Genomic DNA, 24,899 nt, shown 5'->3' on the forward strand with positions numbered 1-24,899 from the left:
AGTGTTTGGTACGGTCAGGGTACTGTCAGGGTAGTGTTAGGGTAGTGTCAGGGTAGTGTTTGGAACAGTCAGGGTAGTGTTTGGTACAGTCAGGATAGTGTCAGGGTAGTGTTTGGTACGGTCAGGTACTGTCAGGATACCATCAGGGTACTGTCAGGGTAGTGTTTGGTATGCTCAGGGTACTGTTTGGTAGTGTCAGGGTACTGTCAGGGTAGTGTTTGATAGGGTGAGGGTACTGTCAGGGTACTGTTTGGTATGGTCAGGGTACTTTCAGGGTACTGTTTGGTAGGGTCAGGGTACTGTCATGGTAGTGTTTGGTATGGTCAGGGTACTTTCAGGGTACTGTTGGGTAGGGTCAGGGTACTGTTTGGTAGGGTGAGGGTAGGGTCAGGGTACTGTTTGGTAGAGTCAGGGTACTGTCAGGGTAGTGTTTGGTAGGGTCAGGGTACTGTCAGGGTAGTGTTTGGTATGGTCAGGGTACTGTTTGGTAGGGTCAGGGTAGTGTTTGGTAGGGTCAGGGTACTCTTTGGTAGGGTCAGGGTACTGTTTGGTAGGGTCAGGGTACTGTTTGGTAGGGTCAGGGTGCTGTTTGGTAGGGTCAGGGTGCTGTTTGGTAGCGTCAGGGTACTGTTTGGTAGGGTCAGGGTACTGTTTGGTAGGGTCAGGGTACTGTTTGGTAGGGTCAGGGTACTGTTTGGTGGGGTCAGGGTGCTGTTTGGTAGGGTCAGGGTACTGTTTGGTAGGGTCAGGGTACTGTTTGGTAGGGTCAGGGTAGGGTCAGGGTACTGTTTGGTAGGGTCAGGGTACTGTTTGGTAGGGTCAGGGTACTGTTTGGTAAGGTAAGGGTACTGTTTGGTAGGGTCAGGGTACTGTTTGGTAGGGTCAGGGTGCTGTTTGGTAGGGTCAGGGTACTGTTTGGTAGGGTCAGGGTACTGTTTGGTAGGGTCAGGGTAGGGTCAGGGTACTGTTTGGTAGGGTCAGGGTACTGTTTGGTAGGGTCAGGGTACTGTTTGGTAGGGTAAGGGTACTGTTTGGTAGGGTCAGGTTACTGTTTGGTAGGGTCAGGGTACTGTTTGGTAGGGTCAGGGTACTGTTTGGTAGGGTAAGGGTACTGTTTGGTAGGGTCAGGTTACTGTTTGGTAGGGTCAGGGTACTGTTTGGTAGGGTCAGGGTACTGTTTGGTAGGGTCAGGGTACTGTTTGGTAGGGTCAGGGTACTGTTTGGTAGGGTAAGGGTACTGTTTGGTAGGGTCAGGGTAGTGTTTGGTAGGGTCAGGGTGCTGTTTGGTAGGGTCAGGGTACTGTTTGGTAGGGTCAGGGTACTGTTTGGTAGGGTCAGGGTAGGGTCAGGGTACTGTTTGGTAGGGTCAGGGTACTGTTTGGTAGGGTCAGGGTACTGTTTGGTAGGGTCAGGTTACTGTTTGGTAGGGTCAGGGTACTGTTTGGTAGGGTCAGGGTACTGTTTGGTAGGGTCAGGGTACTGTTTGGTAGGGTCAGGGTACTGTTTGGTAGGGTCATGGTACTGTTTGGTAGGGTCATGGTACTGTTTGGTAGGGTCATGGTACTGTTTGGTAGGGTCAGGGTAGGGTCAGGGTACTGTTTGGTAGGGTCAGGGTACTGTTTGGTAGGGTCAGGGTACTGTTTGGTAGGGTCATGGTACTGTTTGGTAGGGTCAGGGTACTGTTTGGTAGGGTCATGGTACTGTTTGGTAGGCTACTACTAACTGAAGATCTAAAGAGTGCTCCTTTTCTTACACACAAAGAAGCCTACATTGTTATCTCTCAGCTATTTGAACCTGTGGGTTTCTAACATTATGTCCTCTCTCTTGTACTGTCTCTCTTTTAGAAACAAGGAACAGGAATTGTATGAAAACCTAGCCAAAGGAAAGAAAGATGTGAAGAAGCAGAAGTCAGAGGAGAAGAAGAGTGGCTCCGTGAGAAAAAGATAGAGGATGAGAGAGCTGTGTCCTGATGATTTAATATTGAATTTGATATTAACTTTTTATTTTAAAAGATTTATCTTAGTGGTTATTTTTTTAATATCAAGTGATAAAGTTGATGTCTGTGATATAATTAAGATTATAAAGCAAAGTACTGATAGATTTGGGTGCTGGGCTCCTGCACCATGGAACCATTCTGCACCCATGCAAATGGTAATGGTTTACATTTTTGCTGACAATAAAGGCACAGAGTAATATACATTCATTTCTTTCTTCATCACAAGTGTATTGTATCCATTTATGCAAAGCCTATAGAATATTCTGCAATTAATAAAATAAAATGCCATGACCACGGGATCAAGCACAGCGGGGACACACAGCCACTCTGTCATTCCAATGAAAGTTTTAGATAAGACATATCTCTATAATGAGCTACTATGTTTATAGACTAACATTGGCAACGTCACTGGCCTCCCCCAGAGTCTCCGACGACCCGCAGTGACTGCCCCGAGTGAGAGGAAAACATTGAGCGAGATGAATGAACTTTCCCCCCGCCTCCCTCTCCCTCTTCTCCGCATGTGGTACAGAACAAAGTCTGCTCTCCAAACAGCGATAGTGAAGGAGAGCGAGAGAAACTTTACACTTTTGTGTGTGTAATGTTTACTGTTCATTTCTGATTGCTTATTTCACTTTTGTGAAACACATGTTTTTCACATGTTTTGGCAATGTAAGCATATGTTTCCCATGCCAATAAAGCAATTGTGAATAGAGAGATGGAGAGAATACCGTTTAATTAACGCGGAAAGGGCACAGAACTACCCAGTTCCCAGTTTAGGAAGAGGATTAGTGGAACAAAAGCGGTTTGCATAAAGCTCCGTAGGGAGGAGTTTACGCTTTCCGTGGGAGAGCAGAGGGAGCGAATAGGGAATTTAAAAGGGTTGTGCAACGTTTGCATCAGGGAATCGATACCCGGGAATTGAAGGAGTGAAGAGAGCAGAGGACAGTCATTGTGGATACGACCGCCGCTCTAAAACATTCCAGCAGCTCATTCCTTTATCGAGTTGCAGTTTTGCGTAAAGCCGCATACCTTCTGACTGACACTAGCAGACAGAAGGTTAGCTCACTGGTTGCATAAGTGTGATTAATATCAAACAATGCGGTAGTGGTGAGAGCAGTGAAAAGAGCAGAGAAAGAGAATATCTGTAGAGAAGAGGCAATACTCTAGGTTACAGTTTTCTTTGTTGAGTTCCTCTGCAAAACGAAAGGCTAAAAGATGTCTAAACCAAATTACACAGGAACCTTTCACATGGTGTCTCAAGATAACTTCGAGAACTACCTCGCAGCTTTGGGTAAGATCATATGAATCGTAATGTCTTTGTCTGTTAGCACATATATTACCTACAAATGCGTCATTGTTAAAAAGTGTCCAATTCGTGTAGTTGTAATATGTAAAATGACACGTGTTAAGAGCTTACTGTGCCTCTGCAACTTGCCTCCTTTCATTTAACACGATTCATTCATTCTATTTTACTGAACTTAACATTTTTTTCCTTTGTTTGCCTGCTGCTTTGAGATGAATGTTAGGGGTAGTGACTCATCCAAAGGCTTGCCATCTCTATTCCCAGAGCTGAGTGATAGATCATCATGGCGCCTTAGCCTGTAAATGACCCTGGACACAGACAGGGGTGTGTGTGTGTGTCTCTGTCTGTGGGTGTGTGATATCTGGAAACATTAACATGAGATGTAAAAGGACAGACACAGCTGTAGGTCAGAGATGTTGCCTCAGATTCACTACCTCATTACTAGAATGGCAAGGTGTTATGTTTGGTTGATTAATTCTCTCCCTCTCTCCATCAGATATTAATTTTGCCCTGCGGAAGATAGTGTGTATGTTGAAGCCCACTAAACAGATAGTCCATGACCCGGCCACGGGCAGTATGAAGATCCGCACACTCACCACCTTTAAGGACTTTGATATGGATTTCAAACTGGGTCAGGTCTTCACCGAGGACCTGGGACCTGTGGATGGACGAGTCTGTCAGGTGTGTGTGTTTACAGTTCTGCGTGTATGGGTGGGTGGGTGGGTGGTCTCTGTTCCTCATCATGTGCTGTTTGTAAAGACACTGGCTAAATGGATTTCTGTTATCTGGTGATGTTTTCCCTTATGTTTGTCTGTTTCATTACTTGTTCAGACTTGTACAACTTCTCTCTAATTGACTTCATATAGGTGTACTTGTCATACGACTTTGCTTTGTTTGGGTGAATATACTATTTGCCGTGTGTGTGTGTGTGTGTGTGGGGGGGGGTGTGTGTGTACCTCCTGTTGTTTTCCTGTCATGACCACCCCCTGTTGCTTGTTTTCAGACCGCGCCAAACTGATAGTGGTACAAGGCAGTGGTTGTGTGTGTGTGTGTGCGCGCTTTCATGTTTTTGCAGACCACTGTGTGTGTGTGTGTGTGTGTGTGTGTGTGTGTGTGTGTGTGTGGTGTGTGTTAACCCTGTTTCTAGACCACAGTGGGCTGGGTGGGTGATAAGCTAGGGTGTGTTAACTCAGTTTTTCTCTGTTTTTAGACCACAGTGGACTGGGAGGGTGATAAGCTGGTGTGTGTTCAGAGAGGAGAGAAGGAGGGAAGAGGATGGACACACTGGCTGGAGGGAGACAAGCTACACCTGGTGAGAATGGAGGGAGGGAGGGAGGGATTAACAGAGAGGGATAAAGATTGGAAGGGAATAGGAATAGAGGTGAACACAAGGCCAGAGAAAGGGAGGAAAGCAGGAAAGATTTGGGAGGAAAGAAGATGCTGGGATTGATATACCATTTTGAAAGTGGGGGATATGCAAATCAGATTTGGTAATGGAAGTTATTCACTGCCTACGTTGTATGTGTGCACGTGTCCGTGTGTGTGTTTGTGTGAGAACAAATGAGGTCCTTCTAAAAAAAAGAGGGGGTGTATGGCCCTCAATCCTCCTTATTTGTTGCCTGTTCATGGGAAAGAAATGTGTGGGGCCCGAAGAAGGAGAAAGAAACAGAGGAAAACACTTAAGAGTCTTCAGGGTGAAGGAATGGGCAGGAACAGGAAGAATAAGGAAAGGTTATTGTTTGTTACCATTTTAATGAGCTAAATACAGACTTCAACAAGACTCTTCATAGTGAAGGGATTGGGAGGAGAATCACAAGCTTCTGTTTAGGCCTGTGCTTCAGATGGACTTTAGTTGGGCAATCTGTTTTTGCTTGTGATTACATGCAAATGCTGATTACGATTTCAAACAATCAGCATTGTTTTATTAAACAGCTCCCAAATGCTTCTAATAGAAAACAATACCTCATTGATATTTTGTTCAAATCCGAAAATAAATACCACTGGGGATCAGGCAGTAAAGGGTGGATTTGGTGAGTAACACAAGAAGAGGGGGAGGGAGGGGCGCGAGGGGGAGTGGGATTGAGAGCGGGGAAGTACATGTGTGGGGGGTGGAGATAAGGAAGGGGAGAGGAAGAGGAGATAGGAGCGATAGGATTACAGAGTCCGGAGAGAAAAGAGCACAGCGTTTTTGTGACTGAGACCATTAATGATCTTTTCGCACCCACGCACGCACTCACTCACTCTGTCACACACACCCACCCAAACTCCTCCCTCTTTTCTCTTTCTCCACCCTCTTCTCAAACCGTCCTTTTTTTGCCCTCTAGGAGATGAGAGTTGGAGATGTGGTCGCCAGGCAACTTTTCAAGAAGGCAGACTGAAACCACTGGGAAGGATCTTGTTCATCAACTCAACGATCATGATTCTCATTAGAAAACAGTCTAGGACTTGGTATATAAGTGCCATAGTTTTAAAAATATGATCATCATTGTTTTAAAACCATTACTTAATGGACAACATTTAAGATATTTTTAATTAGTGTGCTATTTCACTGTGGGAAAGATTGTCAATGGTATGTTTTGAATGTTGTCATGGTACAGTGCAGGGTGAATTGTGTAAACATTCCCAATATATTTCCTCGTATAGCACTACGATAGTTCACAATGCCATTGAATGTTCCCTTTTGTCTTGTATGTGGCTGTTCTGTGTCCAAATATACCACCTGATGCTCCACACTATAAATACAGATGTTGTCTCTTTATGGAACCCATGTTCTAACTCTTCCCTTCAATGTGTATTTATGTATACGCTGTGATCGAAAGTCAGTTCAGCGTTTTTCACTCCGATTGGTTAGGATTTGGGGAAGGTTTGGGGAAGGTATGCTTAGCCTTGGTCTGTGCCTAAAGGACTGTGTTTACACAGGCAGCCCAATTCTGATCTTTTTTTAAAACGAATTGGTCTTTTGACCAATCCGATCAGCTCCGAAAAATATCTGATGTGGAATAATCTGATGTTATTGGTCAAAAGACCAATGGAAAACAATATCAGACTTGGGCTGCCTGTGCGAACGCAGTCCGCAACTGATTTCAGTTGGCCTGCATTTAGCTGTAAATGCTAGCTGATAACACTAGAGGGCAGGGTAAAGCAGTTTGAAGTATGGTAGCCGCTGCTACTCCTATCCTACAGGGGGCGACAAACAATTAATCGGTGTCCACTCTGGTGTTGTCTACATTTAGATTCTGCACTTTGCTAAAGCGTCAACTGTTTTAACAGAATTTTCAATGCTGTGGTTAAAACATCATTGAACAGATGCTGTGATGTTAAAATGAATATCTATCTATATACATCTACTTCATCAATCTCTTTTCCACCACAGTGATGTTCATATCAAGCTACTGACAACAACACGTCTTCATTAGGAAAAGTCCAGCCGCCGGGGGCTTTGAAAGTTCCTTAGAAAAATGTAAAATAGAGAAGCTATGATGACATTTGACCTCAGTGGTTACACTTTACTTAAACCCTCCCCAACAGTTTTTTCAATGACCTAAGAAACAAAGAATGTTCATTGGATGTTTATAGTTCAGTATATTTACATTGCAGAGATAAGACTTTTAAAAAAAGGGATTGTATCCAGGAACTTTCAAGGAGGAATCTGCTCAGCTGTTTTCCCATGTAGGTCTTGTTCATTGAAAGAAGTAATAAGAAAAAAAAGATTTAGTTGAAAATCAGAATTAAGTCCCTGGCCACTCATCTTCCTGTGGCTCTGATAGGTAGCGGGAGGGTCTGATGTCATTTGATCTCATTCCATTACTGTGATCCGATTGGCTGTAAAGCTCTGATGTTGTCATTGTTATGGTGGCGCCATCGGCCTCAACTTCACAGTCTGACGTATAGCCGTTTACCTGAATAACAGCTGGGATGCACAATGGAAATAGTATGAGCACACAACAATAACCCTCCTCCAACCTCACGTACCACTGAATGTATCATTCATGAAGACTACACAGGCCCCATCTCATCGTGTCCATAGAGGTAACAATACATCTGTATTTTAATGATTTGATTTAGGCTCTTGCAAAGCTCATCCTGATGGTCGATTATATGGGCAGCCTCAGTTTAGATTACATTACATCTGATCCATTCTAAGTGAGGAGAGCCATCACATTATTGATCATTGGGAAGCTACAGAACTACTATGAGTGATGGATATGGTGTAATATAGACTAATGAAGGTTTATCACATATAGCTACTCCACATGGAACAATGTGTTTTTGGTGATGCGATTTGTCAGGAGATGATTTAAAGGGGTAGTTCATCAAAATGTGAAATGTCATTTATCTTGTGGATACCTTGCACTCGATTTAATCCATATTGCCGGAGTTCAGCGCTATGGCGCTGAATTACGTGCTTGAAATTGAAAGGTAATTTCCAATTGAGCCGACATATACAGCGTTTAGGGGAACATTGCCTTTAAATTTCAATCGCTCTATAACGCTGAACCTCAGCGATATGGATTGAATCGAGCCCTTAAACCATGGTCCCCAGGGTCCTATCACTCATATTGTTCTGCACTCTACGATGCTAATGCGAACCTGTAGCTCAGTAAACAAACCCAACCTACTCTCTGGGTGTACTGAATACCTCCTTTCTTGTGCACTAGAGGAGGTACATTTGTAATTGTGGTGAACTATTCCAACTACCACTGAGGGACTTTCACCTGTGTTGATGAAGAGTGGCTCAGTGGCTTTCTGGTCCAGGCTCCAATGGCTGTTGCACTCGGTGGGGAACTTGAGCTCAGCTGGAGTGAAGGAAGGAGGTGCAGGCTCTACAGGAATACCAGGACCACTGGAGTTGGCTACAGACAGACAGGCAGACAGACATGAGATCACTGAGTAACACTATCAACATTCATATACTTGTATCTTATCTGACTTTTTGTTATTGTGGGTAAGTCCAACCTCCACTGGTGAAGCATTGACAAATAGGACAGTCACGAAATGTGTCAACCGGTGACGCCACTGTACTTTACACAACGCTTTCTTGCTATGAGTTAGCTGGCTGTGAAGCATGTCATGTGGTTTTCCAACAACCGTGTCAAGCTCAACATAGAACAGGATGTGGTTTTCCAACAACCGTGTCAAGCTCAACATAGAACAGGATGTGGTTTTGTCCCCAAGTCTCAGAAACTCAAGAAGCTACAGTAGAAGCTTGTTTCATACCTACTATAGTTTCATAACTGATCTGGAGGCAGTTGTTCTTATTTCTACCTTCACAGGCTAGTCTAACTGGTTATTTATTCGGTGGAACCTACATTTAGTTTGATTTGAATTAAATATATATACATATGATTGAAATGTCATTGTCAAATAACCTTTAGAAATAACATTTCAAACAACATTTTCCAAAATGGGATATCAGTTTGAGATCACAGATATCCTCTGTGTGTCTACAATATTCTCTCAACTTCCCATTTTATGCTCAGTCGTTTCTCAACAAACATCTGTTTGTTTGAGATATTAGGCTGAAACATAAATGTTATAACCAGAAGCCAATAGCAGTGGTGTCTACAGTGTCCCATATTGTCGAAGTTCAGCACTATGGCAGTGAATACATAAGCTCCTGTGACTTTTAGCTGCACTTGGACTCATATTGGTTGATGTGCTGTGCACTCAGCTCCTGATCGAGCATAAACATGAGCAATGCATGCAAGTTTCACTATAACTCATATTGTCTTTGATCTGATTCATCTCTAGAGGAAGTGGCGAGTTCCTACGTCTGACGGTGAAAAGCAATGACCTTGTTTCCTTTTATTCAATCCAAATTACGTCTAGCACCTTGACACCTAATAATTTTACAATGTGATGCATATTGTCGCTGTGTAGGAGAGAAAAGACACACTAGGAGTTCTCACTGCCTCTGCATCTGTCACCAGATAATATCTACTGTATATGATCTGAAATCTGCTGGCTGGGAAATCACACAGAGAAACGAAAAGAGCATTTACTTAACAATTGGTAGGCCTAACTGTCAAATGGGGCCTAGAGTGGGGCTTTTTGAATGACTCCCGAAGAAACAAACAAGTTGTTAATAGGTTATAATGATGTATGTACAACAGCCCTCAGAGTGGAGTAGCATACAGCTGAGGTGGACTTGATCAAGCAAGTTGATTTCACCTGTTGACTCGCTTGTATTTAAAACCTGTCAAGCCATCCCCCCCCCCCAGTTGTGTCTTTTAAGATTAAGTTTGTTTCCTATTTCCTTATTTCAGATGTATTGGTTTAATAGATTTATCCTTATCACCTTGTATGTTCTGCAACCTGCTCATGATGTCTCTCCTTTGTTGCAGAACCCCCAAAAAATCCAACTTCACCATGTCCAACCACAAGTCCTCAATAAATAGGTGAACTTTGGCACTGTCTCTGTCATTTGCGAGTACTCCTGGTGACATCTATCCAACCAATGACCTATCTAGGTTCCTTAGCTTATTTTTCATGGTCCTTTAAGTTGGATGATGTTTACCGGGTGTACTGCAGCAGATTTCCATCTCCCACGGCAGAGACAGCGTTTCCTTCTCACGTGAAGGACTGTGTGGTGGGTCACTGTAGGGAGTGTTGGAGTGGTTGGTCACCCATCAACAGGACCGGGCTCTTACAGCATGACCTTGTCTCCATTCATCCCGTCTTTGGGCTACCAACATAAACAAGCGCCATTGTGGGAAATGGCAGAGCGATGCTCCAGTGCTCTGACCAGCACTACACCACCCCTTCCCCCAGCTACCCATATCTACTGAACCTGTAATGTCATCACTGTGGACCAGCCAAGACCCTCGCCTAACTCCCAACCGCACTGGACACAAAGCATCAGCTGGCAGTTGCTTTGGAGTTGTCACACACTTCCGAAATGGAGCCTCAGCGACGCTGTTGCCGTGGCGTCTCCTTCCGCTCCCCCCTTGGAGCCACACCCTGCTGTGCTATAAAGAGTGTCCACCTTTCCTGACGCCCTGTTTCTTGGTCACAGGTTTACACCATGACCCCGCACCCGTCCAAGGGGCCAACCTGTGCTAACCCAAGGAGCCATCCCGCGCCCGTCTAGGGGCGGCCTACCCCGTGCTCATCCTAGGGGCCAACCCGCATCTGTCCATGGGGGCCAACCCGCACCTGTCCATGGGGCCAACCCGCACCTGTCCATGGAGCCAACCTGCACTCGTCCAAGGGGCCTACCTGAGCCCATCCAAGAGGTGGCCTACCAGGTACCCATACAAGGGGTCTCACGTGAGCCTGCCCAAGAAGCCTACCCTGCCACACCTACATCGCTCCTGACCAACAACCCTATTTTTCAGTATTATTAAAATATTTCATTGTAATGTCTTAGTAAATACCTAAAACTTGTTCTACAGTACAAAGAGAGAGTCCCTGTAATATGAAGGAATATGGTGGCAACTCCCTCTAGCCAATGCTTACATCAAATCCACAATGAGGGCACAAACACACACTATTTGGGCGTTGGCAGTGATGATATACACACCTGGCATGTATGATTGATGCTTGGCCCTCCAATAGATGCAGATCAAGATTATGATGAGGAGTGAGGTCACCACTAGTCCCACCCACAGACTGGTAGGTAGTATCCAGTGACACCCTGAGGGAGAGGGACAGGGAGAGACAGGGCGAGAGGGACAGGGAGAGACAGAGAGGGACAGGGAGAGAGACAGGGAGAGACAGAGGGACAGGGAGAGGGACATTGAGAGAGACAGAGGGACAGGGAGAGGGACGGGGAGAGACAGAGAGGGACAGGGAGAGAGACAGAGGGACAGGGAGAGGGATGGGGAGAGGGACGGAGAGAGGGACAGGGAGAGAAACAGAGGGACAGGGAGAGACAGAGAGGGACAGGGAGAGGGACGGGGAGAGGGACGGGGAGAAACAGGGAGAGAGATAGAGGGACAGGGAGAGAGACAGAGGGACAGGGAGAGGGACAGGGAGGGAGACAGAGAGGGACAGGGAGAGGGACAGGGAGAGAGACAGAGAGGGACAGAGAGAGAGGGACAGGGAGAGAGACAGAGGGACAAAGAGAGAGAGAGCGAGTGAGAGACAGAGAGGGAGAGGGACAGAGAGAGGGACAGAAAGAGAGAGGTTGAGAGAGAGAGGGACAGAAAGAGAGAGGGAGAGAGAGACAGAGAGGGAGAGGGACAGAGAGAGGGACAGAAAGAGAGAGACAGAGAGAGACAGAGAGGGAGAGGGACAGAGAGAGCGACAGAAATAGAGAGGGAGAGGGACAGAGAGGGAGAGAGGGAGAGGGATGGAGAGAGGGACAGAAAGAGAGAGGGAGAGAGAGATAAGATCAATCAAAACAACCTAACACCCAGCAAATCTATATATGAGGCTCTATCTGAACCATTTCTGAGGGAGAACGCAATGTGCTCTAATCTTGTTTACAGTATTAGATGTACATTACTTATGTCAATAAAGCATTCAGTCAAGAGAGAAAGAGGGGAGGTGGAAGAAATATTGGTAAAATGCCATATATACCATCTAGTTTTCTATATATTCTATACTACTGTTCAATAAAAGGAGATGCTATTAGACCTACGAGATATAAAGGCCCCACACACAGCATCGGTCGTCTCAGTCCCAGCACTTTTCACCTCCCTCCCTAGGTCCCCACACCTGAGAGAGGAAAGAAAGGGATTGTGAAACAGAGAAAGGAGTTTAACTCCACAGTTAACCCCACTGTCCCACAATTGTATAAAGATGTCAAATGTTTTGTGTCAACCAAATGCACCTACTGAGTTGACTTTCGATAGAAATCAGAGCCGCTTTGTGTGAAGGGTTCTGACCTGGTGTGTGATTGGCAGTGTGTGATGGCATCGTTGACGCTGTTATAGGTCCCAGGTCGGCACGGGGCACAGACTGTGTCATTCTGGGGGGTGGCTGGGGAGTTTAGGAACAGGTATCAGACATGTCAGCTTCTCAAAGTAAAGTACACACATCCAGCAGATTATACAAGCACAGTAATAAGATGTTTTGTTCTGCCAAAGGCCCACAGTGGTTTAAACATTGACCCTGAGTGCATCTTATTAGACTACAGACTGATTTCTTGTCAGGTGTCTTTTCAATACCAGCCTTAGTATCTCCAACTCATGATCAGCTCAACTCAGGCAATGGTCTGTCATATTAGAACAGGGTTTAGAGGTGAGGAGGCTGCTGAGGGGAGGACGGCACTTAATAACGTCTGGAACGGAGCAAATGGAATGGCATCAAACCATCATTCCACTGATTCTGCTACAGCCATTATCACGAGCATGTCCTCCCTAATTAAGGTGCCACCAACTTCCTGTGGGGGTAGAGGTGAGGAGGCAGTTCTCACCTTGATTCACGACCCCTGAACCCAGAGGGCACAGCTTCACGGGTCGACAGTGTTCACATCCATTGTCTGTACAGTAGAAACCAGTCTTACACACACATTGCCTGTCACTACTGGCTTCACACTCCCTCAAAACCCTCTGGTTATTGCCTGAGAGAGGGAGAGAGAGACGGAGAGAAGAGAAGGGAGAGAAAGAGGGGATGGAAAGATGAGGAGAGAGGTGGGATAGAGAGAGGGTATGGAAAGATGAGGAGAGAGGTGGGATAGAGAGAGGGGATGGAAAGATGAGGAGAGAGGTGGGATAGAGAGAGGGTATGGAAAGATGAGGAGAGAGATGGGATAGAGAGAGGGGATGGAAAGATGAGGAGAGAGGTGGGATAGAGAGAGGGGATGGAAAGATGAGGAGAGAGATGGGATAGAGAGAGAGGATGGAAAGGAGGAGAGAGGTGGGATAGAGAGAGGGTATGGAAAGATGAGGAGAGAGATGAGATAGAGAGAGGGTATGGAAAGATGAGGAGAGAGGTGGGATAGAGAGAGGGGATGGAAAGATGAGGAGAGAGATGGGATAGAGAGAGGGTATGGAAAGATGAAGAGAGAGATGGGATAGAGAGAGGGTATGGGAAGATGAGGAGAGAGGTGGGATAGAGAGAGGGGATGGAAAGATGAGGAGAGAGGTGGGATAGAGAGAGGGTATGGAAAGATGAGGAGAGAGATGGGATAGAGAGAGGGGATGGAAAGATGAGGAGAGAGGTGGGATAGAGAGAGGGGATGGAAAGATGAGGAGAGAGGTGAGATAGAGAGAGGGTATGGAAAGATGAGGAGAGAGATGGGATAGAGAGAAGGGATGGAAAGATGAGGAGAGAGGTGGGATAGAGAGAGGGGATGGAAAGATGAGGAGAGAGATGGGACAGAGAGAGGGGATGGAAAGGAGGAGAGAGGTGGGATAGAGAGAGGGGATGGAAAGGAGGAGAGAGGTGGGATAGAGAGAGGGGATGGAAAGGAGGAGAGAGGTGGGATAGAGAGAGGGGATGGAAAGATGAGGAGAGAGGTGGGATAGAGAGAGGGGATGGAAAGATGAGGAGAGAGGTGGGATAGAGAGAGGGGATGGAAAGATGAGGAGAGAGGTGGGATAGAGAGAGGGGATGGAAAGATGAGGAGAGAGATGGGATAGAGAGAGGGGATGGAAAGATGAGGAGAGAGGTGGGATAGAGAGAGGGGATGGAAAGATGAGGAGAGAGGTGGGACAGAGAGAGGGGATGGAAAGGAGGAGAGAGGTGAGATAGAGAGAGGGGATGGAAAGATGAGGAGAGAGGTGGGATAGAGAGAGGGTATGGAAAGATGAGGAGTGAGGTGGGATAGAGAGAGGGGATGGAAAGATGAGGAGTGAGGTGGGATAGAGAGAGGGTATGGAAAGATGAGGAGAGAGATGGGACAGAGAGAGGGTATGGAAAGATGAGGAGAGAGATGGGACAGAGAGAGGGTATGGAAAGATGAGGAGAGAGGTGGGATAGAGAGAGGGGATGGAAAGATGAGGAGAGAGGTGAGATAGAGAGAGGGGATGGAAAGATGAGGAGAGAGGTGGGATAGAGAGAGGGGATGGAAAGGAGGAGAGAGGTGGGATAGAGAGAGGGGATGGAAAGATGAGGAGAGAGGTGGGATAGAGAGAGGGTATGGAAAGATGAGGAGAGAGATGGGACAGAGAGAGGGTATGGAAAGATAAGGAGAGAGGTGGGATAGAGAGAGGGTATGGAAAGATGAGGAGAGAGGTGGGATAGAGAGAGGGGATGGAAAGGAGGAGAGAGGTGAGATAGAGAGAGGGGATGGAAAGATGAGGAGAGAGATTGAACAGAGAGAGGGTATGGAAAGATGAGGAGAGAGTTGGGATAGAGAGAGGGGATGGAAAGGAGGAGAGAGGTGAGATAGAGAGAGGGGATGGAAAGATGAGGAGAGAGGTGGGATAGAGAGAGGGTATGGAAAGATGAGGAGTGAGGTGGGATAGAGAGAGGGGATGGAAAGATGAGGAGTGAGGTGGGATAGAGAGAGGGGATGGAAAGATGAGGAAAGAGGTGGGATAGAGAGAGGGGATGGAAAGATGAGGAGAGAGGTGAGATAGAGAGAGGGGATGGAAAGATGAGGAGAGAGATGGGATAGAGAGAGGGGATGGAAAGATGAGGAGAGAGATGGGATAGAGAGAGGGGATGGAAAGGAGGAGAGAGGTGGGATAGAGAGAGGGTATGGAAAGATGAGGAGAGATATGGGATAGAGAGAGGGGATGGAAAGGAGGAGAGAGGTGGGATAGAGAGAGGGGATAGAGAGAGGGGATGGAAAGATGAGGAGAGAGATGGGATAGAGAGAGGGGATGGAAAGTGATAGAGCGAGAAAGAGAGGAGGGTCGGGGGAGCGAGCGAGAGAAAGAGAGAATGAGAGAGAGAGAGAGAGAGAGAGAGAGAGAGAGAGCAAGGGTGGGGGAGAGAGAGAGAGAGAGAGAGAATGAGACAGAGAAAGAGAGAGAGAGAGCAGGGGTGGGAGAGAGAGAGCAGGAGTGGGAGAGAGAGAGAGAGAGAATGAGAGAGAGAGAATGAGAGAGAGAGAGAGAGAGAGAGAGAGCAGGGGTGGGAGAGAGACAGCAGGGGTGGGAGAGAGAGAGAGAATGAGAGAGAGAGAATGAGAGAGAGAGAGAGAGAGAGAGAGAGAGAGAGAGCAGGGGTGGGAGAGAGACAGCAGGGGTGGGAGAGAGAGAGAGAATGAGAGAGAAAGAGAGAATGAGAGCGAGAGAGAGAGAGAGAGAGAGAGCAGGGGTGGGAGAGAGACAGCAGAGGTAGGACAGAGAGAGAGAGAGAGAGAGAGCAAGGGTGGGGGAGAGAGTGAGCGAGAGAGAGAGAATGAGAGAGAGAGAGAGAGAGAGAGAGAGAGAGAATGAGAGAGAGACAGAGAGAGAGAGAGAGAGAGAGAGCAGGGGTGGGAGAGAGAGAGCAGGGGTGGGAGAGAGAGAGAGAGAGCAGGGGGTGGGAGAGAGAGAGAGAGAGCAGGGGTGGGAGAGAGAGAGAGAGCAGGGGTGGGAGAGAGAGTCGGATCAAAAATGAATGATTTTAAGGAGACAGGAGAACAATGAGTAGAACTGTCAGAATAAGGAGGAGGGACTTACTGGAATAGCAGAGCCTACAGGGTAGACATTTTTTCAAGGAGTTTAATTCAGCAGTGTAGTATTCATGTTGACAGGTTTCACACTCTGTTTTTGTAGACTTACCACAGTCGGTGCGAACATACTGTCCTGGAGTGAGGTTGGGAAAGAGAGAATAACAGAGAAATGTGATCATCCATACCCCCATTTACTTTTTAGTCATTTAGCAGACACTCTTATCCAGAGCGACTTACAGTAGTGAATGCATACATTTCATAATTTTTTTCCCCATACTGGTCCCCCGTGGGAATCGAACCCACAACCCTGGCGTTGCAAACAACATGCTCTACAAACTGAGCCACACGGGACTGTACTATACTGTCCATAGTAACGTGTTCATCACAGCAGGCTGGTGGCATCTTAAAACCTGATATGGATAGGGGGCAGTATTTTCACGGCCGGATGAAAAAACGTACCCAATTTAAACTGGTTACTACTCTTGCCCAGAATCGAGAATATGCATATTATTAGTAGATTTGGATAGAAAACACTCTGAAGTTTCTAAAACTGTTTGAATGGTGTCTGTGAGTATAACAAAACTCATATGGCAGGCAAAAACCTGAGAAAAAGTCAACGAGGAAGTGGAGGATCTGAGAATTGTAGTTCTTCTTTCTAGTTCCTTTTGAAACTACAGTATCTGTGGGGTTACGTTGCACTTTCTAAGGCTTCCATTGGCTGTCTAAAGCCTTCAGAAAGTGGTTTGAGCCTTCTCCTGTCACTGGGCAGAGTATAGGAGCTCAGTTACTGAGTGGTCTGCCTGGCAACAAAGGGATTGGATATGCGCAGTCCCGCGAGCTCACTGTTTTTTCTTTTTCTCCTTGAATGAATACGCTATTGTCCGGTTGGAATATTATCGCAATTTTACATAAAAAATACCATAAAATTGATTTTAAACACCGTTTGACATGCTTCTAAGTACGGTAATGGAACATTTTGACTTTTTGTGTCTCAAATTGTGCTCGCGCGTTAGCCTTTGGATAGTGACCTGAACGCATGAACAAAATGGAGGTATTTGGACATAACTATGGATTATTTAGAACAAAAACAATTTATTGTGGAAGTAGCAGTCCTGGGAGTGCATTCTGACGAAGATCAGCAAAGGTAAGAGCATAGTTCTAATACTAATTCTGAGTTTATGCAGCGGTTGCATAAAGGACTTCTGTATCTATAATTCTTAAAATAATTGTTATGTATTTTGTCAACGTTTATGATGAGTATTTTTGTAAATTCACCGGAAGTTTTTGGTGGGAATACATTTTCTGAACATCACTTGCCAATGTAAAATGCTGTTTTTGGATATAAATATGAACTTGATTGAACAAAACATACATGTATTGGGTAACATAATGTCCTAGGAGTGTCATCTGATGAAGATCGTCAAAGGTTAGTGCTTCATTTAGCTGTGTTTTGGGTTTTATTGACACATGTCCTTGCTTGGAAAATGGCTGTGTGATTATTTGTGGCTATGTACTCTCCTAACATAATCTAATGTTTTGCTTTTGCTGTAAAGCCTTTTTGAAATCGGACAATGTGGTTGGATTAAGGAGAAGTGTATCTTTAAGATGGTGTAAAATAGTCGTATGTTTGAGAAATTGATATTATTGGATTTTTGAGGTTTTGTATTTCGCGTCACGCTGTTCCATTGGATATTGGCTAGGCGTTCCGCTAGCGGAAATTGGGGAGGACAGGCACGTGGTAATGGCTGGAGCGGAATCAGTGGAAAGGTATCAACAACATCAAACACATGGTTTCCATGTGTTTGATGCCATTCCCTTCGCTACGTTCCAGCCATTATTATGAGCCGCCCTCCCCTCAGCAGCCTCCTCTGGTGTTCATGTAATGTTGTAGAGATAAAGGGACTGCTGTTTTCCCCTCTATACTGCAGTTCATAATTTGATAATATGGTCATGTTGCAGACAAAGCAATGTACAGTTAATACATATAATATGTATGTGTGGCACATGTATAACGCTGGTCTTTCAGACATCTTGTTCCAACAGCCACCTGAACAACAGAAACACACCAGTAGTCACTGACCTTTACGACAACACAAACACACCAGTAGTCACTGACCTTTACGACAACAGAAACACACCAGTAGTCACTGACCTTTACGACAACATAAACACACCAATAGTCACTGACCTTTACGACAACAGAAACACGCCAGTAGTCACTGACCTTTACGACAACAGAAACACACCAGTAGTCACTGACCTTTACGACAACAGAAACACACCAGTAGTCACTGACCTTTACGACAACACAAACACACCAGTAGTCACTGATCTTTACGACAACATAAACACACCAGTAGTCACTGACCTTTACGACAACAGAAACACACCAGTAGTCACTGACCTTTACGACAACAGAAACACACCAGTAGTCACTGACCTTTACGACAACAGAAACACACCAGTAGTCACTGACCTTTACGACAACAGAAACACACCAGTAGTCACTGACCTTTACGACAACGCTCACAGCACTTTTTCACCCCAGAAGCATCATGAAGGTATTCCTCAGTTTTGCATTCCAATCCAGTCATCTCTAGTCCATTTGATGATAGTCTCTTTGTTAAAATGTTGACTCTCTCGTAAAGTTTGTTTTTCAGTAATTCTCCTCTGTAAAATCGTTACTATTCAAGTAAAACATTCTTCTTCACCATTAATGTTGTTGATCCACTGGTCTCGGTTGAATGTATATCCTTTCACACTCCGCCTCTCTGTCTCTAGCTCTCTCTTGTTCTCTATCACTATTTCTGACTTTTACTTCTTTCTTCCGCTGAAGTATCACTCACTCTTTGTCTTCTCCTCTGCTGTCTCCTTCGTTCTCTCAGTGAGAATATAGAGCTGCTTCCTCGCCTCTCTCACCCACCTCTTTCCCCCTCGCTTGCCCTCCACAACGGAAAGCCCTGATGCCCCTCATCTGCCCTGTGCTTCTCTCTCTCTCTCTCTCTCTCTCTCTCTCTCTCTCTCTCTCTCTCTCTCTCTCTCTCTCCCCCCCTTTCCTTCCTGCCCTCCCTCTCTGGCACGAGGTGCACTGTTCTGGATCGTGTAAACTAGCTGTAGAGAGGAGGATTCTAGAGGCTGCTTTTGGCACTGTCTCCAGATCAGTATGTCCAGATGTGGCACACAATGCACACCAACACAATAAGATACTTCCCCTGACCACTCCACCCCTTCCCGTCACTCTCTCTCCCTTTAGTCATTTACTGAACCTTTGTCCTGATAGTGTTGTAATGCTGCTGATCTGGAGCTGTTGAGAGATGTTAGATGATGAGTAGATGAAGACAGAAATATATACCCCTGATTCTCTCTTCCTTCCTTCCTTCCGTCTTCTCTCTCTGTGTGTCTGTCCCTCACTCTCTCTATATGCACTCTCTCTTTCTCTGTCAATTCAATTCAACGTTTTTTTGGCATGGGAAACATGTTTACATTGCCAAAGCAAGTGGAAAAGATAATAAACAAAAGTGAAATAAACAATCAGAAATGAACAGTAAAGTTATCTCTCTCTCAACGTGGAATAGACGTTGAATTGACGTCTGTGCCCAGTGGGAGGGGTTAGAGGGAGAGAGTCAAAGTGAAATATCAAGAAAAGAGAAAGACAGTGAGTTTGTTTATTTGCTGAGGCAGAAGTGATCACTTCCTCACCATGCTAGTAGTGAGGTATGTAATGATTTTTTATCATATCTTATCAAACAGAATATAAACACAAATATAATATGTAAGCTCACCTCCCTGCATTTATACAGCACTGAGTGATATTAAAACAAGCAACACATTTTAAGTGACGGTCTTATGCAACGATCGTGATTTACAGTTTCCTTCTTGGGATATGTGGTGTAATTTTCTTCTTCCTCAATGGATGTGATTGTGTGAAATGAACCCAGCCTTTTAAGGGCTAATATTATAATTTATGTACTGTAAGTCTGAACTGATATTCACATGCATCTCGCACCCTTATTCTTTCTGTCTGTCTGACTGTTTCTCTCTCTCTCTATTTGTTTATATTATTGACTCTTTTTCTTCATACTTTCCTTGTCTCTCGGTGTCTCTTTGTTAATCTTCATGTTCTCCTCTTTGACTGTGTCCCATCTTTCTCTCTGTATCTCTCCCACTTTTTGCCCCCCTTCTCTCTTGTTTCTCTCTTTTCTCTCCCTTCTCTCCCCCCTCTCTCTCTTTCCGTCTTCGTCCTTTCCCCCCTCTCTCTCTTTCTATCTTCGTCCTCTCCCCCTCTCTTTCTGTCTGTCCTCTCCCCCTCTCTCTCTTTCTATCTTCGTCCTCTCCCCCTCTCTTTCTGCCTTTGTCCTCTCCCCCCTCTCTCTCTTTCTGTCTTCGTCCTCTCCCCCCTCTCTTTCTGTCTTTGTCCTCTCCCCCCTCTCTCTCTTTCTGTCTTCGTCCTCTCCCACCTCTCTTTCTGTCTTTGTCCTCTCCCCCCTCTCTTTCTGTCTTTGTCCTCTCCCCCTCTCTCTCTTTCTGTCTTCGTCCTCTCCCCCCTCTCTTTCTGTCTTTGTCCTCTACCCCCTCTCTCTCTTTCTGTCTTCGTCCTCTCCCCCCTCTCTTTCTGTCTTTGTTCTCTCCCCCCTCTCTTTCTGTCTTTGTCCTCTCCCCCCTCTCTCTTTCTGTCTTTGTCCTCTACCCCCTCTCTCTCTTTCTGTCTTCGTCCTCTCCCCCCTCTCTTTCTGTCTTTGTTCTCTCCCCCTCTCTCTTTCTGTCTTTGTCCTCTCCCCCCTCTCTTTCTGTCTTTGTCCTCTCCCCCTCTCTCTCTTCCTGTCTTCGTCCTCTCCCCCTCTCTTTCTGTCTTTGTCCTCTACCCCCTCTCTTTCTGTCTTTGTCCTCTCCCCCCTCTCTTTCTGTCTTTGTCCTCTACCCCCTCTCTTTCTGTCTTTGTCCTCTCCCCCCTCTCTTTCTGTCTTTGTCCTCTCCCCCCTCTCTTTCTGTCTTTGTCCTCTCCCCCTCTCTCTTTCTGTCTCTTTGTTAATCTTGTTGTTCGCCTCTTTGACTTTGTCCCATCTTTCTCTCTGTATCTCTCCCCCTTTTTGCCCCCGTCTCTTTTTCTCTCTCTCTTGCTTTCTCTCTTTTCTCTCCCTTCTCCCCCTGTCTTTCTGTCTTCGTCCTCCCCCCACTCTCTTTCTGTCTTCGTCCTCCCTCCACTCTGTTTCTGTCTTCGTCCTCTCCCCCCTGTTTCTGTCTTCATCCTCTCCCCACTCTCTTTCTGTCTTCATCCTCTCCCCCCTGTTTCTGTCTTCATCCTCTCCCCACTCTCTTTCTGTCTTCATCCTCTCCCCACTCTCTTTCTGTCTTCGTCCTCTCCCCCCTGTTTCTGTCTTCATCCTCTCCCCACTCTGTTTCTGTCTTCGTCCTCTCCCCACTCTCTTTCTGTCTTCATCCTCTCCCCCCTGTTTCTGTCTTCATCCTCTCCCCACTCTCTTTCTGTCTTCATCCTCTCCCCACTCTGTTTCTGTCTTCGTCCTCTCCCCCCTGTTTCTGTCTTCATCCTCTCCCCACTCTCTTTCTGTCTTCATCCTCTCCCCACTCTCTTTCTGTCTTCGTCCTCTCCCCCCTGTTTCTGTCTTCATCCTCTCCCCACTCTGTTTCTGTCTTCGTCCTCTCCCCCCTGTTTCTGTCTTCATCCTCTCCTCCCTGTTTCTGTCTTCGTCCTCTCCCCCCTGTTTCTGTCTTCGTCCTCTCCCCACTGTTTCTGTCTTCGTCCTCTCCTCTCTCTCTTTCTGTCTTCGTCCTATCCCCCCTCTCTGTCTTCATCCCCCCCTCTCTCTCTGTCTTCGTCCTCTCCCCCCTCTCTCTCTCTCTTTCTGTCTTCATCCCCCTCTCTCTTTCTGTCTTCGTCCTCTCCCCCAGCCTCTGTCTGTTCCTCCTGCCCCTCTGTGCCATGTCAATGCTCTCGGGGTGGGTGGAGTCTCCAGGCTATCCCCGTGGTTACCCACCTGATGCCAGTCTGAACTGGAGCAGGTGTGCCCCTCCCGGCCACACCCTCGCGCTTAGGCTGACACACCTGGACATGGAGGACAGTGACGGCTGCGAGAACGACGCCCTGGAGGTCAGTGTGAAGGGTTAAAGGCAATTATTTATATATACACTATATGACTGATAGGAGGTGCTGTTTTGAAGCCTCCATCTTGGCACTCCCCCACCAGTGTAAAAATTGTTTTGGAAGCTATAGAAATGCATTTATTAATTTCTACATTTGTTTTTGCCATGCTTATTCTATTGCAGTCACCTTTTAATGCATACTTTGAAATTATATTATGTGAACTAAACATAAAAATAAAAGCATACTTAAATACATGAAATACATTTTGTCCTTGAGACAACGTAGAATTCTATTCATTCATATGGAGGACTGCTTCTTCTGGGGAGTGCCATTATGGCCGACTGGTAGCTTCAAGCCTCTCATTGGCCAATACATAGCATCAACAATCCATTGGTTAAAGTCAGGTGTCAATGACTCACGGATGACACTTTCACTGTTATGAAACATACTTTGAGATATGGCAAAAATGTTGTCTATTATTACTGTTATTGGGGTGGGAATGGAAGGGATATTAGATGTCACAATTAGAAATCCTAAGGTGTCCATGTGTTTTTTAAAGATGGGACAAATGTTCTCTCCTCTCATCCCTCTGTTAGATCTTTGCAGATGGAAAGCAGATAGCCCTTCAATGTGGTGAAATGTCATTTGAGGACCTTGATTCTACCGTCAATCCCTCACTCCTTTCCTCCGTGGAGGGCTGCCTCTCTCTCTCGTTCCGCTCTGACTACTCCAACACCAAGAGACACACTGGCTTCAGAGGGTTTTACATGCTGCAAGGTGAGGAGGAGAACGGGAGCATTGTTTCATAAAGCATTGCTGTATTTCTCTTAAACTATGATAAAATTGTATATTTTGTTGTTGTTGCATTACCTCATGTAACCAATGAACCTTAGTCAGACATATGTTGTCTTCTAACAGACTTTGATGAGTGTGAGGAGGACCCAGATAACGGATGTACCCAGTTCTGCCACAACTACATTGGAGGCTACCTCTGCTCCTGTCGTCTTGGTTACCACCTGGACACAGACGGACACACCTGCACAGGTATGGAGAGACAGAGACGAGGGAGAGAGGGAGAGAGCGACCGAGAGAGAGAGAAAGAGAAAAAGAGAGAAAAAGAGAGACAAACGAGAGAGCGAGAGAACACTGTATATATACATAATATGACATTTGTAATGTCTTTATTCTTTTGGAACGTCTATGAGTGTAATGTTTACTGTTCATTTGTATTGTTTATTTTACTTTTGTTTATTATCTACTTCACTTGCTTTGGCAATGTTAACATGTGTTTCCCATGCCAATGAAGCCCCTTGAATTGAATTGAATTGAGAGAGAGAGAGAGAGAGAGAGAGAGAGAGAGAGAGAGAGAGAGAGAGAGATAGAGAGAGAGAGAGAGACGGGAAGGGACAGGGAAAGGGAAAGGGAAAGAGGAAGTGAAAGACAGAATGAACAGAGGAGAGCAAGAAGGAGAAGCACTAAGGGGAAATGAAAACAAAGAGAGAATGATGAAGAATGAAGTATGATGATGATGCAAATTGTGTTAATAACGACAAAGATGCGATGGCTTTACTACTTGTTGCTCATACAGCTACCGACTTCATGATACAACACCATCCCTCTATGATAATGATGATGATGACAATGAGAGTCATGTTATTGATCATACGTCTCTACCACAGTGAGTTGCACTGAAGACCTGTCCGGCTCGCTGCGTGGTGTGATATCCAGTCCGTCTCGGCCCGGCCCGTATGCTGAGCATGCCCACTGCTCCTACATCCTGTCTGTAGAGGACAACCTGGAGCTGCTCCTACACTTCACTGGGGAGTTTGATGTGGAGCAGGGGCCAGACGGACAGTGTGTGGACACACTCATGGTGAGTAGCTGTAGCCTATAAATAGGGCCTAGAGTTTTTCTTCGGTCATGTGGTCAAGAAACACTCTGCTGATTCTCACTATTACTATGTGTAAGTTCTGTGAAATTCCTACATTATGCTGTGCATCCTCCCATGAAGGTGACCAATCCCTCTAACAAGATTTGCACCTGACATACGCTGTGAAAGTATCCAGGAAGTGACTACCCCCTCAGCCTTGTAGTTTTTAAAACGTTTTCATTGCACACAAACGTAGCGCAATGGTCTAGAGTAAAAACTTGATAAAAGGCATCTGGTAGCGGAAGTGGCCGTCACCTTGACAGCGAATAGGAGGACATTAAGCCAAACTACATTTCAAGGCCACTGAATATGCTTCAACAACAATGTCCCCCTCTCACCTTGTAGTCTTACAGTATTCCTGATACAGTACATATCCTGTTTTCCCGGTACAACATGTTTTCTTCATATAACATATTCTGTTGTTTTCAGGTTGAGACTTCCTCTGGGACTCAGGGGCCATTCTGTGGCCGTGTGCCTCCCTCCCCTCCCCTCCGCACTGGGTCACACCACGCCCGCATTCTCTTCAACTCTGACGGACAGGGCTCCAACAATGGCTTCACTATCCACTACAGAACCACAAGTAAGGCTTTCAATAGGGTCATGTACACTTTTAGGAAACTACTCATTATATGAATCCTTGAAATAATATGCACACGATAACTGAAAAACGACAACTTTTATACATAAAAAAAGCACAGTTCTGGATTAAATCATGTAACATACATACCCTTTAGCAGATGCTTTTATTCTAAGTGACTTACAGTCATGCATACATTACACGTATGGATGGCATTACAAGCGCCAAGCTCTACCAACTGAGCTACAAAGGACCACCCTGTACAGTGCCTTCGGGAAGTATTCAACCCCCTTGACTTAAAAAAATTATAATTTTGTTACAAAGTGAAATTAAAATGGATTTAATTGTCATTTGAAGAAAAATGTGGGTACATCTCTAAGAGCTTTGCACACCTGGATTAAACAATATTTGCCAATCTTTCTTTTTTAAATTCTCCAAGCTCTGTCAAGTTGGTTGTTGATCATTGCTAGACAGCCTTTTTCAAGTGTTGCCATAAA

General features: G+C 45.6%; 4 protein-coding genes across 9 annotated transcripts in view; 3 read left to right on the forward strand and 1 right to left on the reverse strand.

Annotated features, from left to right (window-relative positions):
- LOC115187775 (tyrosine-protein phosphatase non-receptor type 6-like) overlaps window positions 1-2,199 on the forward strand; it is a 35,491-nt gene extending 33,292 nt beyond the window's left edge. For all 5 annotated transcript variants that reach the window (XM_029746819.1, XM_029746827.1, XM_029746837.1 and 2 more), the window contains one exon: window positions 1,845-2,199. In XM_029746819.1, coding sequence (XP_029602679.1) covers window positions 1,845-1,947 — 103 coding nt within the window. In that variant the 3' untranslated portion in view covers window positions 1,948-2,199. The remainder of the gene's footprint in view (window positions 1-1,844) is intronic.
- Window positions 2,200-2,345: 146 nt separating this feature from the next.
- Window positions 2,346-6,062, forward strand: LOC115188191 (retinol-binding protein 1). Its single transcript, XM_029747087.1, has 4 exons — window positions 2,346-3,287; window positions 3,796-3,980; window positions 4,510-4,611; window positions 5,624-6,062. Exons 1-4 carry the CDS (start codon window positions 3,212-3,214, stop codon window positions 5,675-5,677), a joined length of 417 nt encoding a protein of 138 aa, XP_029602947.1. The 5' UTR covers window positions 2,346-3,211; the 3' UTR covers window positions 5,678-6,062.
- Window positions 6,063-6,852: 790 nt separating this feature from the next.
- Window positions 6,853-18,795, reverse strand: LOC115188059 (tumor necrosis factor receptor superfamily member 5). Of its 2 annotated transcripts, none has more exons than XM_029747078.1 (8): window positions 18,308-18,795; window positions 15,905-15,928; window positions 12,661-12,807; window positions 12,131-12,224; window positions 11,884-11,960; window positions 10,822-10,935; window positions 8,015-8,152; window positions 6,853-7,209 (listed from the first exon to the last, which is right to left on the reverse strand). In XM_029747078.1, the coding sequence occupies exons 1-8, from the start codon at window positions 18,387-18,389 to the stop codon at window positions 7,028-7,030; spliced, it is 858 nt and encodes a 285-aa protein (XP_029602938.1). In that variant the 5' UTR covers window positions 18,390-18,795; the 3' UTR covers window positions 6,853-7,027. The 2 variants fall into 2 exon arrangements, with proteins under 2 accessions (XP_029602938.1, XP_029602937.1); XM_029747077.1 differs by having other exon boundaries at window positions 15,803-15,928.
- Window positions 18,796-19,362: 567 nt separating this feature from the next.
- LOC115165969 (complement C1s-B subcomponent) overlaps window positions 19,363-24,899 on the forward strand; it is a 40,295-nt gene continuing 34,758 nt past the window's right edge. The window contains exons 1-6 of the mRNA XM_029719534.1: window positions 19,363-19,509; window positions 21,703-21,901; window positions 22,492-22,672; window positions 22,814-22,939; window positions 23,575-23,768; window positions 24,255-24,405. Coding sequence (XP_029575394.1) covers window positions 19,496-19,509; window positions 21,703-21,901; window positions 22,492-22,672; window positions 22,814-22,939; window positions 23,575-23,768; window positions 24,255-24,405 — 865 coding nt within the window. The 5' untranslated portion in view covers window positions 19,363-19,495. The remainder of the gene's footprint in view (window positions 19,510-21,702; window positions 21,902-22,491; window positions 22,673-22,813; window positions 22,940-23,574; window positions 23,769-24,254; window positions 24,406-24,899) is intronic.

Source organism: Salmo trutta, chromosome 3, assembly GCF_901001165.1.
Source record: "Salmo trutta chromosome 3, fSalTru1.1, whole genome shotgun sequence".
Lineage (NCBI taxonomy): Eukaryota > Metazoa > Chordata > Actinopteri > Salmoniformes > Salmonidae > Salmo > Salmo trutta.